The sequence below is a fragment of the Pseudochaenichthys georgianus genome, unplaced genomic scaffold (assembly GCF_902827115.2).
Source record: "Pseudochaenichthys georgianus unplaced genomic scaffold, fPseGeo1.2 scaffold_410_arrow_ctg1, whole genome shotgun sequence".
Lineage (NCBI taxonomy): Eukaryota > Metazoa > Chordata > Actinopteri > Perciformes > Channichthyidae > Pseudochaenichthys > Pseudochaenichthys georgianus.
This window is the reverse complement of record NW_027262975.1, coordinates 223,282-238,200: the sequence shown is the minus strand read 5'-3', so window position 1 is coordinate 238,200 and position 14,919 is coordinate 223,282. Positions and strand designations below refer to the sequence as shown.

The following is a 14,919-nucleotide window of genomic DNA, read 5'->3' as shown; positions in this document are numbered from 1 at the left end:
TGTGTGTGTGTGTGTGTGCGTGCGTGTATTTCGCAGGTTGCTAAATGTTTTGTGCGTGTTTATGTTGACAAGGAGGTTTAATAACTGTGTGCTTCACAAAACGTGCAGTCGGCTTCATTTTCATCACCGTTTGTAGTAGAGTTAGCAGCGTATTTTTATTTTAACTCTCGTCCCAAATTCGTCCCAGAATTATTTGTTATCCCCACGACACTATTTTTTCCTTCCCCGGGACGACGGGACGTCCTTAAGCTGGAGCCCTGATATCGCCCTGTGGAGCTCAGTGAGAACAGATTGCAAACAGTATGGAGCGCAGATGGGAGGGGGAGTAGGACCGTATCCCCAGAGTGTGTGTGTGTGTGTGTGTGTGTGTGTGTGTGTGTGTGTGTGTGTGTGCGTGTGTGTGTGTGTGTGTGTGTGTGTGTGTGTGTCAGTTCTCTCTCCACGTACAGTCTCCTTGGCAACTCCACTCTCTGTTCGAGTCAGCAGGGGAACGGAGAGGAGAAACGGTTATGCAGAAATATTCCTGTGTCCTTTTCTACGTGTGTGTGTGTGTGTGTGTGTGTGTGTGTGTGTGTGTGTGTGTGTGTGTGTGTGTGTGTGTGTGTGTGTGTGTGTGTGTGTGTGTGTGTGTGTGTGTGTGTGTGAGTGATTAACAGCTGACCGGCCGCTGCATCACATCTCTTATTGCATTACAGAGCAGCAGCATGAGGTGATTATAACCGATGGTTCTTACTTTCAGCTTTGGACAAAGTGCAGAGATTGGAGTCGATCAAAGCCAGCTGGAAATGCTGCAGAGAAGAAACAACAAAAGGCATTTTATTATAAAACCAGAACCAAAGATGTCGACTTTGACTTGGATTGCACAAGCTGAAGATAGGATGTGGCAATATAAGAGGGAGTGGTGGCTTTTGAAAACACTCTTCACATTAAAAATACATATACATTTTGTTTTATACATTTTCTTAAGCATCTTTGAGCATTGGGAAAAGCGCTATAACCATCTAATGCATTATTATAATTATAATAAATGACCATGGCGTGATCACAGGGGCAAATCAGGACTTAAGTATTAACTTCTCCGTAGTTCAACAATACTTCATTCATACATGTTCACATATTTCATCTTTATCAAACATTGCGCTTTCTGCAATTTGGATATTGCACGTATCCATATTGCCATTTCACAAACATGTAGAATCGTGAAGCAGCTTTCACTGGCATGCTCCATGTCTGCATGTTCCCGTTACTAATAGTAAAATAAAAGTCACACCAGGATCAAAATAAGCATCACTTAATTCCCGCTGACTGCCGTGACGCGTGCAGAGCAGTCGGGGCTTTCCCACCGCATAAAACCATGAATGAAACCTGCTTAACGGAGCAACGTGAAAGGAGACTAAGAACCCTTAAATATTCTCCTCTCTGCAACAATCACCCCTCCCTCGAGTCGAATCGGGCGACACACTCCTCGAACTGAGAATCCAGCGGTTACATCTGATCCCATCGTGTGAAAAGAGGACAGTTGCCGGGTAGAACAGATGTCTGCAGAGTAGGGATGTTAAGATTCACCGACATATACGTTAAAGAGGCGAGTGCACCGGTTGAGAGAGTGCATATCGGCTACGGTTTGGGTTGAACTCGCGATGCATCGATTGTAGCGTCTTTGCATCGGTAAAAAAACGATTCATTCGTATGAAATCCCCTCATCCAATCAGCACTCCGCAGAGACGATCTTTGATCTTTGCTTCGCACTACGGAGGCCGCGAGTCTCAGTTATCAACACACACGGAAGTCGAGGAGAAAGAGAAACACAGCGCACCGAAAAATACCTACAAATCAAACGTTTGGAAACACTTCGGCTTTTTCAAGAAAGACGGTCAACTTGAAAAGTCGCTCGCAAATTGTAAACGATGCCGAGCCGCTTTAAAGTACACACGTAGTACGAGGAACTTAGCGACGCACATAAAGGCGACATGGGGTCTGCGGCGGAAAGAGAAACCTCAAAGTTAGACATGTGAGTTAAATCACTCAGTGGTGTTTAGTTTACAGCGGCCTGTGACGGTCAATAATAATTTAAATGTCTTCCTCACTGTCAGCAGTTATGAAATACCTGTTTGTGAAAGGTTATTTGTATTCTTTATTGTTCCCATAGAAACCACTGCTTTCTGCTCACTGGTGAGTCAGCCTATGAGTGTTCAGCACATCAGGCAGCAGCTGTATGGGCATGGCACTGTGGTAGCTGTTATTTGTACATTGTTAATCATGAGCAATGCATCCTTACATTGTTTAACTGTGAGGTGTTATAACATGGTACTTTTTTAAGGTAAAAAAGAAACGGCATGATGGGACAGTACTAGTAGAGAGAACCAAATATGTAAATATATATGATTTGCTGCATATAAGGAATAAAACAAAAATCCTCTGTCGTACCAAATTGAAGTATTATTATTTTGCATCGTGTTGAATCGCCCCGAATCGCATAATGTTGAATCAAATCGTATCGAACTGTACAGGGGTGAATCGTATCGCATCGCCTGGTGTTTCAAATGTATCGTTAATGTTTCGTGGCAACGTATCGAGATGCGCATCCCTACTGCTAGGCTGTGAAGGCGTGGCTTCGACCAGCTCATATCACAATACAACACACAGGGGCTTTATTGGCCTGAGCGCATTTTAAACATAGGATAGCCAAAGCATTTTGCACAACAGAACAAAAACTAAAAGAAACACTAAACATTCATGTCAACAAGAAACATACTGTATGTACTACGTGCAAATAAAACTATATATATCCGACTCGTTCGTCCCCTGACCCAACTTTCAAGCTGCAATACAACTCATGCGGCTTTCACACCAGCGCTTCCCTTTCTATCTCCGAGCGGAGCTTTTCTGGTTCAGCTCCGGTTTCCCTCTTCTGCTCCCGCTCTGCTCACACCGCCCAGAGCTGCCGCGTCACGACGTCACCGCCTACGTGCCCGCTTCATCAAATCCAAACCGCGCGGAAATCCCTCACATCGACAACAATGATGGCCGATTGTATTGAAGCGCTGTTCGCTTTGGTTATCTCTTACGAAACGACATGGAAGGCAACGGACGACTTTACAAGGGACGACTTTACAAGGGACGACTTTACAAGGGACGACTTTACTTGGGACTTCACAAACATCACATGCGAAATGCAAGACTTCTTTGTGGTCTTCAGCATCAACGACGAATCTGCCCCCGCCTCGACGTAAGCGACGCCGCCTCTTAGCTCCGAAGCTCTTGCCTCTAGACCGACAATTTTTTGGAGCTGGAAGTGAACCGGATCCGGGGCTAAGAGGCGGCGCCTCTGCGGTGTGAACAGGAAAAACCGGTGTTCTTACTTTTATGTAGCTGACGGAGCATTTTTACTTTACACGACACTGTTCAACTCTTCATTCTGCTTCACTCTTTCGCTAAAGATTTTGAAGACATCCGTGTTCTTGTGACACGTAAATACTACGCTTCCTATGTTTTGGTGCGGACTGCGTTCACACCAGCGATGAACCGCTCCGGAGTTCTCAAGCAAGCGCTCCGAGACCACCTCTTTAGGCGGACCAGAGTCCGGTTGTTTAGTTCTCTTCAGAGGTCTGCGTTCACACCGACCCAAACGAACCAAGCGGCTGAACGCACCGGGTTCGATTCAACCGGACTAAACAAGGCAGGTGTGAACGCGCCCTTAGTTCCCAAAGTCCAAGCTGATGTCTTTAAAAATATCTTATTTTGTCAATCCAAGGCACACAGATATTCATCAGGAAGTCAACTGAGAGACGCAGGAATTTGAGGTCGTAAAACAGCATTTTTTAACACTCATTACTTAACAAATTGATGTTTTATTTAAACATTATTTGTCAGTCTATCCACGTATCGATTACTGACCCATCGCTGCAGCGCTGATGCTCACATGGTGCTGAGCGGACAGTATTCTGACCTCATGTTTCATTGAAGCGCATCAGAAGACACTCCTACAAGCACCTGATCTGATGAAGTAGATTGTAATGGCAGAACAAAGTCAAAACGTCCATCTCAGTTTCTAAAAGTCCACGGTGTTGCTTTTAAATGTCTTCCACCAAAAGCCACAGATATTAACTTTGATGGGATGAATAAAGAAATGAGGAGGAGAGCCCAGTACCTGAGAGGCTGGACAGAGCATTTCACCACATCAAAAACGCAGATCAATTGATTCTCCAATTAGTCCCATGGAACTAAGTCACCACGACCCTGACCGCGGGAACTGCAGACGGAAATGAACCGAAAGCTACATCTTGCATAAACCATAACGTAGTTGTATGCATGGTCCTTGTTTCGGAGTGTTGCATCAGAAATGTGCAGAGCAGATACAGATACTCCAACAAGCACCTGAACGGATAGAGCAGGAAGACCGTCTTAAAGGTGGGGTAGGTAAGTTTCAGAAACCGGCTCGAGATACACTTTTTGTTATATTCCATGGAATGCTCTTAACATCCCGATAGCAATGAATATCTGAAGTGCTTTGACAAAAAATCCATAAAAAAATGTCATCTGTAGAAGCCGTGGCGCTGTAAAAAGTACAACCAATCCGATTGGACGGCCTACCTGCCTGTCAGCCTTCCATCGGCCCTCATTGGTCATGTGCGCGTTCGTGTGTGTTGGAGGAGGGGCTCTGTAAAGAAGTGGCAGATTTTCTCCGGTTGTGTATTTTCAAATTCTAGCGATCTCGAGCCGGTTTCTCAAACTTACCTACCCCACCTTTAAGCGATGAATTGTAATCCAGAAAATGCCAGAAAAAAGCTAAAAATGTCTATTTCAGTTTCTTAAAGTCCAAGGTGGTGTCTTTAAATATCCAGTTGAGTCCAAAAGCCAAAGATATTAACTTTAATGGGTTGTTGAAAGAACCAAGGGGGACATCCCTGTATTGGAGAGGCTGCATGTTTGCAATAAACAATTTCTAATAATCAATTCTCCAAGTAGTCGGCTTTTATTCGTGTTAAGCGATGAATGGTAATCCGTCAAATGTCAGATAATAGGGAAATATGTCCGTTTCTTAAAGTCCAAGGTGGTGTCTTTAAATATCCAGTTGAGTCCAAAAGCCAAAGATATTCACTTTAATGGGTTGTTGAAAGAACCAAGGGGGACATCCCTGTATTGGAGAGGCTGCATGTTTGCAATAAACAATTTCTAATAATCAATTCTCCAAGTAGTCGGCTCTTATTTCAAATTCAAAATTCAAATCTGCTTACTCACTGTAGTGCCCCCATTATATGTCCCATTTTGTGTCCACTTGACTGTCTCCTCCATGATTTCCTGTTTGTGTTTTTTTTTTTTTATCATGTTCTGTTGCCTATTAGCTTTTATTTTATTTATTTTTTATTTATTTTTTTATTTTATTTTTTTTAAATTGTCCTTGGGTGTCATGAAAGGCGCCTAAAAATAAAATGTATTATTATTATTATTATTATTATTCGTGTTAAGCGATGAAAGGTAATCCGTAGAATGTCAGATAATAGTGAAATATGTGCGTTTCTTAAAGTCCAACGTGGCGTCTTTAAATATCTAGTTGTGTCCAAAACAGAAAGATATTCACTTTGATACCAAACAGAAAAGAACGACAATTTCGGGGCCGTTTCTTATATTTTCGATATATTTAAAAAATGCCTGAAATGTGTTTTTCCGTCAATAAACTAATTGTCACGTTGATTAATCGTAGCAGCTCTAATGTTGACATATCTATAAGACACCTCGTGTCTCACCGCATGTTACATTCAGGTGCTTCAAAGTGTGCAGAGCCGATGTAGACACTCGTGCAAAACACCCGAGAGGATAATCGGTCCGCACGATTTCAGAAAAAGATAAGTAACGAATCCATTCGGATCCAACCGTAACACATATTTAACCGTTTAACAAATATTGTGAGTCCCGCGATTTGAAAACCACACATTCAGATTAGATGTTGACGCAAAGTGGAAGACGTTAAAATCCTAGCGAGGTGTCTGCTCCTGTTAATGTGCAACGGGAGTCCTCAGGTGGATCCAAGGTGACTGGTTGTGTTGCAGCTAATAAAAGCTGCAGCGTGACACACACACACACACACACAGTTAAAAAAGGCACCGGCAGACACGTTCTCTCTCCATCTGGGTCAGTAAAAAACTCACAGCTCCGCATCACATCCTGCAAAGTGCACAGGACTCGAGTGCAAGCAGCTCAGAGGCAGAGAACAGACTGTCCTGCGAGGGCAGACCATTTCAGAGAAGAAGAAGAAACAGAATCGCTTCAAGCCACATATCAATAGGCAGAAGGGGCACACACACACACACACACACACACACACACACACACACACACACACACACCACACACACACCACACACACACACACACACACACACACACACACACACACACACACACACACACACACACACACACACACACACACACACACACACACACACACACCACACACACCACACACACACACACACACAACACACACACACACACACACACACACACACACACACACACACACACACACACACACACACACACACACACAGAATGCATTACCTATATTTCAGGCACATCCTCCTGTAGATCTGCTATCCTTCCCGTCCTTGTCTTCCACACTTGCCACCAGGCAGATAATGCAGTGGGATTGTCAGCTTGGCATTCCTCCCTCCTTCCTTCCTTCCCTCCCTCCTCATGTCTCGCCTCCCTCTCTCTTTCCTGCTATCGCTATCTCTCTCCCTCTCTCTCTCTCTCTCTCTTCTATCCTGGTGTCACTGATTACTATTCAGCAGACGGCTGCAGTGGAGAGTGCAGAGAGAGATGACAATACCTCAAAGCTGGACACACACACACACACACACACACACACACACACACACACACACACAGCCGACTCATCACCTTACCGACACACACACTGCTTTCTCCTTCTCCTATTGGCTAAAGCACCAGTCGTTGGAAGAATGGAGCGAGTGTCAGAGGTAGAGATGAAACAGTTATTCTATTGATGGTCATTTCAGTTGGTTTTTAAAGTAAGAAATGTCAGAGAATGTGTTTCCTCTTAAAGATGGAGATGTCCCGCGTGTCCGTGTTTTTATTATAATAAAGTGAAAGCATGGATTGAAAAGACATCACCGTGGACTTGTTCTGATTAATGTAGAAATTGGCGTGATGAATGTCAAATCTGAAACTGCTTAAGTCTGGCCATCACGAGTCTCTCCCTCTATCCAATGTGCTCTAAAGGAAAATGGGATACATGAGGAGGAAGCACTTTGAAGGCAGCATCCTTCATAGAAATAACTTTCTCTTCCTTTCAACGCTCATCATCGGTAGAAAACTGTCTCCAACAATTTCCTGTTTTCCTTTCCCTTCTCTCTCCTACCTTTATTCAATCTCTGCTCCCCTAACACACACACTCCCTGTAGAGAAGTGGGGCAGCCGTGTGTGTGTGTGTGTGTGTGTGTGTGTGTGTGTGTGTGCGTGTGTGTGTCTGGCAGTGATCCAGACTGAAGAGGGAGGGGCTCCTCTGAGATAAAGTGAGGACGTGCAGCACGTGCAGCTCAATACTGAACCACCAAATGCTTTAAACACACACACACACACACACACACACACACACACACACACACAACACACACACACACACATCACACACACACACACACACACACACACACACCACACACCACACACACACACACACACACACACACACACACACACACACACCACACACACACAGCACACACACACACACACACACACACACACACATTGCGATATGAAAACATACAGGAATTTAAGAAAATACCGTTTTTTTCCCCGCAAACCATCCTTTCTTGAACTTGCATTCTGGGTTAACAGACTGGAAAGCGATAGGTCGCCTTTTCTGTCAATCAAGTAAACTCCTGAATTAAGTGGCAGGGAGGCCAAGGGAGGAGGGATCAAAACCTGCTTTGTCTATTTTAACGGAGCTGGATATATTTTTTTTATGAATGACTACTACTACTACTACTACTACTACTACCAACATTGCATTGTCGACGTACTGGGCACCTCTGTCGTACAGCATACACAAATATACAGGAATTGAAGAAAAGACAGTTTTTTCCTTTCTTGAACTGTAATGCTACAATTGGTATTTTTCTAACTATATTTAACCGGATGAAGGATTTTAGCCACGGACGCCTGGCTCTGAAGTCATCAGAGCAACGAGCTGCTCGGTTAGCAGCGCCGCACTGGAGAAACACATGAAACCACTTTATTCAGTGTTTTTACCTTTAATCACGGGGTCCGTTTGCTCTGGAGATTTGATCGGTGGTTTGCTCTCACGGTACGTCCACACAGCAGCTTTAGACGATTTTATATTTTTATATTTTTGAAAAGCTTCTTTGTGGACGTACCGCCACTCACTCAAGTTCCCCCGACATGAGAGCTGCGCGAGTTTTCCTTTTGTAGCAAGCAGCAAAATAATTGTAACATGACGTGCTTGAGTTAATTTGCCTACTTAACAAAACGGGAAAAAAAGTAATTAAAAAAAAATCTGTGTGAATATCGCGCATTCGCATATCGCGATTATCGTCACAACACGATATATCGTGCAGCCCTAGCACACACACAACTATAATAGCTTTGCAATGACGAATATAATCCATATGCCTAGCTCTCCATCATCAACTAGTTCTAAGAAATCTCAAGTTAGGAAGCATGCAGTTCAGTTTCGACTAATTCAATCGAATGAATTACTTCGAGTCAGAAAAGAAGCAATCATTAATTGAATTGTATTCATTGAGAAATCTGCACTGCCTTGGTTCCGCAGCGATGAGTCCACATTCGATTTAAGACACGGTCAAAACTCACACAAAGCAAAGCGTTTCAAAGTGAAGTTTACTAAAGGAAGACACAGCATTAGTCCTATATCACCATATCCACATATTAGACATGTTCATTACACGGCTTTAGTTGAATACTCGATTCTGATTGGTCGATTCAGAACATGTTATACGTTAATACCGTAGTACAGTACAGTAAGGACTATAATGCCCGTTGCTAAGAGAAAGGGAAAGAGGGTAAAAGACAGAGCGATGGACGTCAGATAAATCACCAGAAGAAGACAGACAGGAAGTGAACACTAACGGAACACAGTATGGGCTCTGTAGTGTTTAAAGGACTCGTTAGTGGATCAGACCGTTTGGACAGTTACAGGAAACCTCGATAAGTGCTGCCGTGTCAGCCGTTCATACACCGTGGAGCGGAGGTTTTCTTTCCGCGGAAGAAACACGATGATTTTTAAAGTCAATAAAATCATTTAAATGAATATTGGGAGTCGGTGCGGTAGTTTGTTTAGTACCTGGCCGTGTAATAAGCGGGATGTGCGGCGAGGCGGACGTTAGGGGGAAAGGAACACCTGAGCTGCTGCACACTACTCCGTGCATGTCGCCCAGCCCCATCGGCAACTCCCGCTGTGATATAGATTCAAGACCGCGCTGCAGTCGACACGTTGCATACGCTTTCAGTGACGCTCACTCAGGGGAGACGCAGCACTGGGCCTTCGTCCGTGGGGGTGTTCACCTGGTGCCCTGTGTCCCCCCCCCCCCCTCACCTGTGTCTACCTGCTGATTGGTGTGTGGGGCTGTTCAGGCTCTGTTTCCCTGTGTGGGTGGTAGTGTGTGTGAGATCGCTGTGTCATGGTGTGGTGAGTAATAAATGCCCACACCGGGTTGCATCGTGGACGTTCTGCCTCCGCCTCCTTGCTTGGTCGGGCCGCTCAGCTTCACAGTCCTACATCACATTATCCATACATTAGATATATATGTAATATATTGTTGGGACATATCTCCCATAGCTTTGAGCCAGCGTATCAGGTCTGTCCTGACGGAGCACCGCACCTGCAGCCTTGGTGCTGGGCTCAGTGTCCTGCCTGTCAGCTGGTAGAGGTGTATGACTCCATCTGTTATGCAGCATGTTGATGATTCTCTCTGAGCTGAACACACGGGTCTGGGCTCTTCAGATTTGACGTGGCATCTCTCCCGTTGGGGTCAGACCGTGGCCCGTGGCATGTCTCCGGCCGAAGCTCCAAATAAACCGTCAGTGTTTGCCGTCAGAGCTCCAGCTCTCCTCGAGTCTCTCTGAGTCCTGACTCCACTTGCTTCAGAGGTTTCCCCACAGATATCTCCATCTCCTTTTTTAACCCGGTGAAGTTGATTAAAATCTATTCTTCAAGAGCGCCGTGGCCAAGAGGGCAGCATGAACAACGGTACAACGAGTGAACACCCTCACCGTTATGCTTAATACACATTCCTGCGGACTAAGCGTCTGAAGTGGGACAAAGGCTCCGGATCAGATATCGCTGACTCTCCCACTGCAGACGGCGGCTCCATCTCGAAGCCGTTATCGGTGTCTGAGCAGCTGCAGCTCGCAGGTGTCCGCAGACAGAGGATCCTCCAGCCCTTTGTTCCTCTGAGGATCAGAGCGGAAGGACGGATCGTCTCTGACCCCGCAGCGGCTTTACGGAGAGGACACTGATCCCCTGACGATGCGGGTAGCCCTGCCTTCGAAGAGAGGAGGAAGAGGAAGAGAGGAGGAAGAGGAAGAGAGGAGTGCGTTTCTTCTACATTCAACCACAGATTTCTGACGACCTCACCCGAGTAAGAGTCGACGGGACAGGAGCGTTAGGTAGGGGCGCAACAACTAATCGATTCGTTGGTGACGTCATCATGCGTGTGTTTTACGCGTTATCGGTCTTTTTATCGGTGCTGGAGACATTTCAAACGTATGTCGTGTATTATTGCTACAAAAACATTATATCGCAGTCTTAGTTTCGACAACTCCGTTTCTCATACGCAATCAGACTACAAAATGTGTCGATGATGTATTTTCTATTTTCCAATCCAGACGAGATCTCTCTCTCCGTCTGTGTGCGAGGGGCGGTTTACACACACACGCCGAAACACACACACACACATAACCGGCTGCTACATGCAGCCACACACACACACACACACACACACACACACACACACCACACACACACACACCACACACACACACACACACACACACACACACACACACACACAACACACATCACACACACACACACACACACACACACACACACACACACACACCACACACCCACCCCCCCCCCCCCCCCCCCGGCTGCGACATGCAGCAACACACACACACTGCGGAGAAGACTGAGAGAACTAAACTTTAGTCGTCTCGATGCTCGTTGCCTAAAGTGCAATAAGAGTTCAGCATGTGAGGGCGGCAACACGAGCAGTTTGTCTAAACATGTATCCAAAGCGCTCCACATCCAGACGGAGCAATGCAGGTTCCACTGTCTCTCCAGCAGCTCTCTAGCCCCGTCCACGAGTACGTCTCCACGGCAGGTGTTCTGTATGCTAGCAGCAACACCGAGCTAACTACATTATACAAACATAATGATTTGAGGAAACTGAGTTATTTAGTTTGTTAAAGTTTCAGCTGTTCTGTTCACAGTTCTGTCTTCACATTATTTAACACGATTTGTTAAAACATTGTTGTTTCTTTTGATGTGAAATATTATTTATTTAATTTAAATAAAAAGCAATGTTAGTTTACCGTTTTTTCCCCCGAAAGAACCGATAAGAGCACCGTTAAAAGACCGGATCGATAAGCGCTATGAAAGTAGTAGTACCGTTAAAACCTTAACGATCCGAATAATCGTTTCATTAATCGATTATCAAACTAGTCGTTTGTTGCAGCCCTAGGGTTAAGAGAATAGTGGAAGATATATGCTGGGTAACGGTACTGCACAACATGCAAATTAAGCATTGAAGATAAAAGTGTGCACACTTCAAGTTGTAATGGTTTCCCTGGTCAGTCACAAAAGCACGGTCATCGTTTCTGGTAAATTACCTGCGTTTATAAAGAGCTGTTCTTCGTCTTTGTGACGACTCAAAGCTTTCACAACAGCATCCACACACCCATCCACGAGGAAGCCTCCAAGATAGTCTCTCATGAGGAAAAACTTTCACACACACTGATTGGTGGACGACAACTATACCTCCAAGGCCACAGCTCTCTGCTAGTGGACCAATCAGGAAATGATAAAAGGAGATGCCGTAATACAAGGGTTGCATCACAAATGGAAATGTAATCACAAATTGGATAATAGTGATATCCAGATTGCAGAAGGCACGACATTGCATCGATGCGTACACATTTTATTATACGGACATCTGTAGAAATCTTTGTTTTGCACAAATCCTGAAAAAAAAGATCCATCTCTCCAATATCGTTAAAACATATCACACACACACACACACACACACACACACACACACACACACACAATGATGAAAGTGAACCAAAAACACACACCACGACTCCCATTTCATTCATATAATTTAAAGCCCGTTGACAAATACTGCTGGAGAAAATGTTACTATGTTATTATATGATCACGTCTTTTGGAGAGAGACACATAATGCCTTACAAGATATTTGAAATGTCATGTGCCCATGGAGAGTAAGAGTTTGTGCGTTGAACTCATACCTCAAGAATGGACTAAAAGACAAATATTTATTAAATATGTCAATATTACTAACTGAGATAACTGAGATAACTGAGTCTCAGTTATCGACACACACGGAAGTCGAGGAGAAAGAGAAACACAGCGCACCGAAAAATACCTACAAATCAAACGTTTGGAAACACTTCGGCTTTTTCAAGAAAGACGGTCAACTTGAAAAGTCGCTCGCAAATTGTAAACGATGCCGAGCCGCTTTAAAGTACACACGTAGTACGAGGAACTTAGCGACGCACATAAAGGCGACATGGGGTCTGCGGCGGAAAGAGAAACCTCAAAGTTAGACATGTGAGTTAAATCACTCAGTGGTGTTTAGTTTACAGCGGCCTGTGACGGTCAATAATAATTTAAATGTCTTCCTCACTGTCAGCAGTTATGAAATACCTGTTTGTGAAAGGTTATTTGTATTCTTTATTGTTCCCATAGAAACCACTGCTTTCTGCTCACTGGTGAGTCAGCCTATGAGTGTTCAGCACATCAGGCAGCAGCTGTATGGGCATGGCACTGTGGTAGCTGTTATTTGTACATTGTTAATCATGAGCAATGCATCCTTACATTGTTTAACTGTGAGGTGTTATAACATGGTACTTTTTTAAGGTAAAAAAGAAACGGCATGATGGGACAGTACTAGTAGAGAGAACCAAATATGTAAAGCATTTTTTATTAATGTATGATTTGCTTAATATAAGGAATAAAACAAAAATCCTCTGTCGTACCAAATTGAAGTATTATTATTTTGCATCGTGTTGAATCGCCCCGAATCGCATAATGTTGAATCAAATCGTATCGAACTGTACAGGGGTGAATCGTATCGCATCGCCTGGTGTTTCAAATGTATCGTTAATGTTTCGTGGCAACGTATCGAGATGCGCATCCCTACTGCTAGGCTGTGAAGGCGTGGCTTCGACCAGCTCATATCACAATACAACACACAGGGGCTTTATTGGCCTGAGCGCATTTTAAACATAGGATAGCCAAAGCATTTTGCACAACAGAACAAAAACTAAAAGAAACACTAAACATTCATGTCAACAAGACATACAAAAACACGAAACATACTGTATGTACTACGTGCAAATAAAACGATATATATCCGACTCGTTCGTCCCCTGACCCAACTTTCAAGCTGCAATACAACTCATGCGGCTTTCACACCAGCGCTTCCCTTTCTATCTCCGAGCGGAGCTTTTCTGGTTCAGCTCCGGTTTCCCTCTTCTGCTCCCGCTCTGCTCACACCGCCCAGAGCTGCCGCTGCCGCGTCACGACGTCACCGTCTACGTGCCCGCTTCATCAAATCCAAACCGCGCGGAAATCCCTCACATCGACAACAATGATGGCCGATTGTATTGAAGCGCTGTTGCTTTGGTTATCCTCTTACGAAACTAAATGGAAGGCATCGGACGACTTTACAAGGGACGACTTTACAAGGGACGACTTTACAAGGGACGACTTTACAAGGGACGACTTTACAAGGGACGACTTTACTTGGGACTTCACAAACATCACATGCGAAATGCAAGACTTCTTTGTGGTCTTCAGCTTCAACGACGAATCTGCCCCCGCCTCGACGTAAGCGACGCCGCCTCTTAGCTCCGAAGCTCTTGCCTCTAGACACAGTTTTTTGGAGCTGGAAGTGAACCGGATCCGGGGCTAAGAGGCGGCGCCTCTGCGGTGTGAACAGGAAAAACCGGTGTTCTTACTTTTATGTAGCTGACGGAGCATTTTTACTTTACACGACACTGTTCAACTCTTCATTCTGCTTCACTCTTTCGCTAAAGATTTTGAAGACATCCGTGTTCTTGTGACACGTAAATACTACGCTTCCTATGTTTTGGTGCGGACTGCGTTCACACCAGCGATGAACCGCTCCGGAGTTCTCAAGCAAGCGCTCCGAGACCACCTCTTTAGGCGGACCAGAGTCCGGTTGTTTAGTTCTCTTCAGAGGTCTGCGTTCACACCGACCCAAACGAACCAAGCGGCTGAACGCACCGGGTTCGATTCAACCGGACTAAACAAGGCAGGTGTGAACGCGACCTTAGTTCCCAAAGTCCAAGCTGATGTCTTTAAATATCTTATTTTGTCAATCCAAGGCACACAGATATTCATCAGGAAGTCAACTGAGAGACGCAGGAATTTGAGGTCGTAAAACAGCATTTTTTAACACTCATTACTTAACAAATTGATGTTTTATTTAAACATTATTTGTCAGTCTATCCACGTATCGATTACTGACCCATCGCTGCAGCGCTGATGCTCACATGGTGCTGAGCGGACAGTATTCTGACCTCATGTTTCATTGAAGCGCATCAGAAGACACTCCTACAAGCACCTGATCTGAT

At 44.7% G+C, this 14,919-nt stretch overlaps 1 protein-coding gene across 1 annotated transcript in view; it reads right to left on the bottom strand.

Moving 5' to 3' along the window:
• Nucleotides 1–14,919, bottom strand: part of kdm6a (lysine (K)-specific demethylase 6A) — a 94,110-nt gene that overhangs the window by 38,123 nt on the left and 41,068 nt on the right. The window contains exon 7 of the mRNA XM_034078307.2: nucleotides 734–788. Coding sequence (XP_033934198.1) covers nucleotides 734–788 — 55 coding nt within the window. The remainder of the gene's footprint in view (nucleotides 1–733; nucleotides 789–14,919) is intronic.